Genomic DNA, 2,982 nt, shown 5'->3' with positions numbered 1-2,982 from the left:
CGGTGTAATGATCCCAGGCAGATGAAGTCTGCTCTCTGTCTCTTTATAATGGAGGCAGTAGCCCAGCAGAGCTTGAAGATTACTTTTCCTCCTTAGTAGTGCGTTTGGGTGTTAAAGGCATTTAGAGACTTTCAGATTATGCCCTCTGGCAGAGAATGGATTGTAATATTTGTACCATCGGAAACTCTAAAACCAAACACTTGATGACAAAACACCACTTAAACCATTCAAAATTGAAAAAGAAAATGTTTTTAAGGGTTTAATGTTGGAGTATTCCTCAGAAACTTGGTGATTTTCTGCTAAATCTTGTTAACCAAACACCTCATAAAGATGGAATTAAGGCAAATGGCTAACTAACTGTTTATGGTTATGCATGCATATATAATAAAAAAAATTATTTTATTATTATCAAAAAATAGGTTTTTTATATTGTATTTTTTCTGTAAATATTTTCTGTAAAAATAATATAACATTCTTTATATAATATTCATAACAGCAAAACAATGCTTCCAGTACACAGACTTATGACTGCTAATGTAAAACAAGTATATACGCTTGTGCGTGTGTGTGCAGCTCCAAAGGAAAAATACATTCCTTTCAGATGGTGTTTTGGGTGGTGCCTCTAACAATTTATTCTACTTCATGTCTTCCATAACTGTCTCCTCTCACTGACTGACACACACACACACACACACACACACACACACACACACACACACACCTGTCACCTTGTGTTTGCAGTTGTCATTCCTTGATCACAGATGTTTGGTAAAGCTGTGAGTATGTACATGCTTACATAATTCTAGATAGAGGTAACATTACTAAACCTGCAAATAAAAGTCTGGTGAGAATCTGAGCAGCTTATGTAGATAGCTGGGTGGAGGCTTTCTGTGGGGGAACTGGTCTGAACTTCAGCAAGGAGTTCATATTACCCTGCAGCAGTTTAACTTTAGATTCTCTATTTCTGCTTATGTCATTCCTGTGTGTGTTTGTGTGTATGTGGTGGGTGTGTATGTGTGTGCGTGTTTGTGTTTAGTAAGTAGTCCAGGTTAATGCCCCCACCCTTCCCCTGGAGTCTTATTGACTGTATATTCAGTCTGATTAATTGGTGAGCTAAATGCTGTGGCATCTGTTTTACTTGGAGATTTGATTTTATGGGTGTGTTGACAGGCAGCAGAGCTGGCCAATAAGGAGTCTCGGGGAAAGGTGGCAACGCTGCAGGGTGAGGTGGAGGACAGCCGGCAGAAGCACGGCCACATGAAGACAGAGCTCAAGAAGTTCATGGACGTTCTGGATGGGAAGATCGACGAACTGCACGAAGTCCGCCAGGGTCTCTCCAAACTGGGAATCGATAACTGAACACACTCACTCAAACATGCACACATTGCTCACACAAACATACAGTCCCTCTCAATCTCAACAGACACATGTACAACATACACATGCGCACCCAGTCAAATAGCTCAACTATAGCTCAAATGTTAGGGAGTGACAGCCATAAATCTATATATATATATATATATATATATATATATACACACACACACACACACACTAACACACACACACTAACACACAGCTGATGCACTCAGCTGAATCTGTTAAAAATGTGGTGAATCATTTGTCTGTGTGTGTGTGTGTGTGAGAGAGAGAATAAGGGCTAGTGGTATCTGGTTCAGTAACACAAATACAGAGTGAACGATTGGATTGAGAACGCTTTTCTCACACACACACACTACAGTAAATACACTACTAAAGCGGGGTCTGTGGTTTGTGATCTCAGGGTGCTGGGATGGTGTGTGGTGGTTTGATATGCATATTCATGAACTGCAGTGTCACAAAGTGCCTGGGGGTGGCGCTCTGATGAGGGGTCCCTCACTAACCTGTGTGTTTGCATCAAGCTGCTGCACCTGGCATTCCAGAGGCAGGTGGAGGCGGCAGCACGCCGAGGGAACACGGGTGAAGCCAGTGCAGGTGAAGCCAGTCTGGGCTTCAAGAGCTTACACTCAGACTGAAGTGCAATACCCTTTCAGAGGTGGAGGGGCTTCTAACCAGGAGTAGGAGTGGGAATATTTAACATACAATTTTTAAGTTTGTATTTGCAAAAAGGCTTTTCTTGGCAATTCTGTTCGGTGGAATTAAGAAATCTGAAAAAACCCAAATCTATGCTACAAACTATATTTATGATTGCTGTGATCAAAGAATTGTGCATGTACGATGTACATTTTGTCTGTTTTGCTGAACAAAGTTTGTCTTAACTTTTGTAATTGTGAGCCATGTGCTTCCCTCACGAGTATTTGTGTATGGTGGCGTTTTGGTTGGGTGTGTGGGTGTGTGTCTGTCTGTGTGTGGGTGCGTGCGTGCGTGTGTTTGTGTCAGTCATTGCTGCTATGTGGTAAGGGAAGTGTACTTTTTGTAGAATAATGTGGGCTTGGAGCTTTGATATGTGTGTGTGTGTGTGTGTGTGTTGGGGTGTGTTAAACACAAACAGTGATGGCCTCTCAAAATGGATTATCCTGTATCTGCTTTTCAGCGCGCACACACGTGTACACATGCACAGGGTCTTACTATTAATGTTCAGGACATTGGACCGTTTTCTCTTCTTCCTGAAATGACTGGTTTCCCCTTTTTGTTTTTCTTTTCTTTTCTTCTTCCCTTGATCAACATGATGATAATTCATAATTGTGATAAATATAGTTTAAATACAAAATCTTCCCTGTGTTTTGTTTTGTTTTTTTCTTGCTGGGTCAACCAGGACAGGGCTGTGAGCCAGGGAGACTGTCAGTGGGTGTAAGAGTCCTGGTGTGGAGAACAGTGTTTCGCTAGGCTATGGTCTACATACAGCTTTCACGGCTATGAACACCCTATCAGAGTAATATCAAGCAAAGTTGTTTGTGTTCCTAGCCTAGTGGCAGCAGCAGAAGCTGCTCTGTTTTGATGTTCTGCTGATCTTCTCCTAATGTCCTACAGGTCCTTCCTACT

The 2,982-nt window shown here is 41.8% G+C and overlaps 1 protein-coding gene across 1 annotated transcript in view; it reads left to right on the top strand.

The window, feature by feature from the left end:
* homer2 (homer scaffold protein 2) overlaps positions 1-2,714 on the top strand; it is an 18,544-nt gene extending 15,830 nt beyond the window's left edge. The window contains exon 9 of the mRNA XM_027009885.2: positions 1,171-2,714. Within this exon, the coding sequence (XP_026865686.2) occupies positions 1,171-1,359 (189 nt within the window). The 3' untranslated portion in view covers positions 1,360-2,714. The remainder of the gene's footprint in view (positions 1-1,170) is intronic.
* The last annotated feature ends 268 nt before the right edge of the window (positions 2,715-2,982 follow it).

Source organism: Electrophorus electricus, chromosome 4 (assembly GCF_013358815.1).
Source record: "Electrophorus electricus isolate fEleEle1 chromosome 4, fEleEle1.pri, whole genome shotgun sequence".
NCBI lineage: Eukaryota > Metazoa > Chordata > Actinopteri > Gymnotiformes > Gymnotidae > Electrophorus > Electrophorus electricus.
This window is presented reverse-complemented; position numbering and strand designations above follow the sequence as displayed.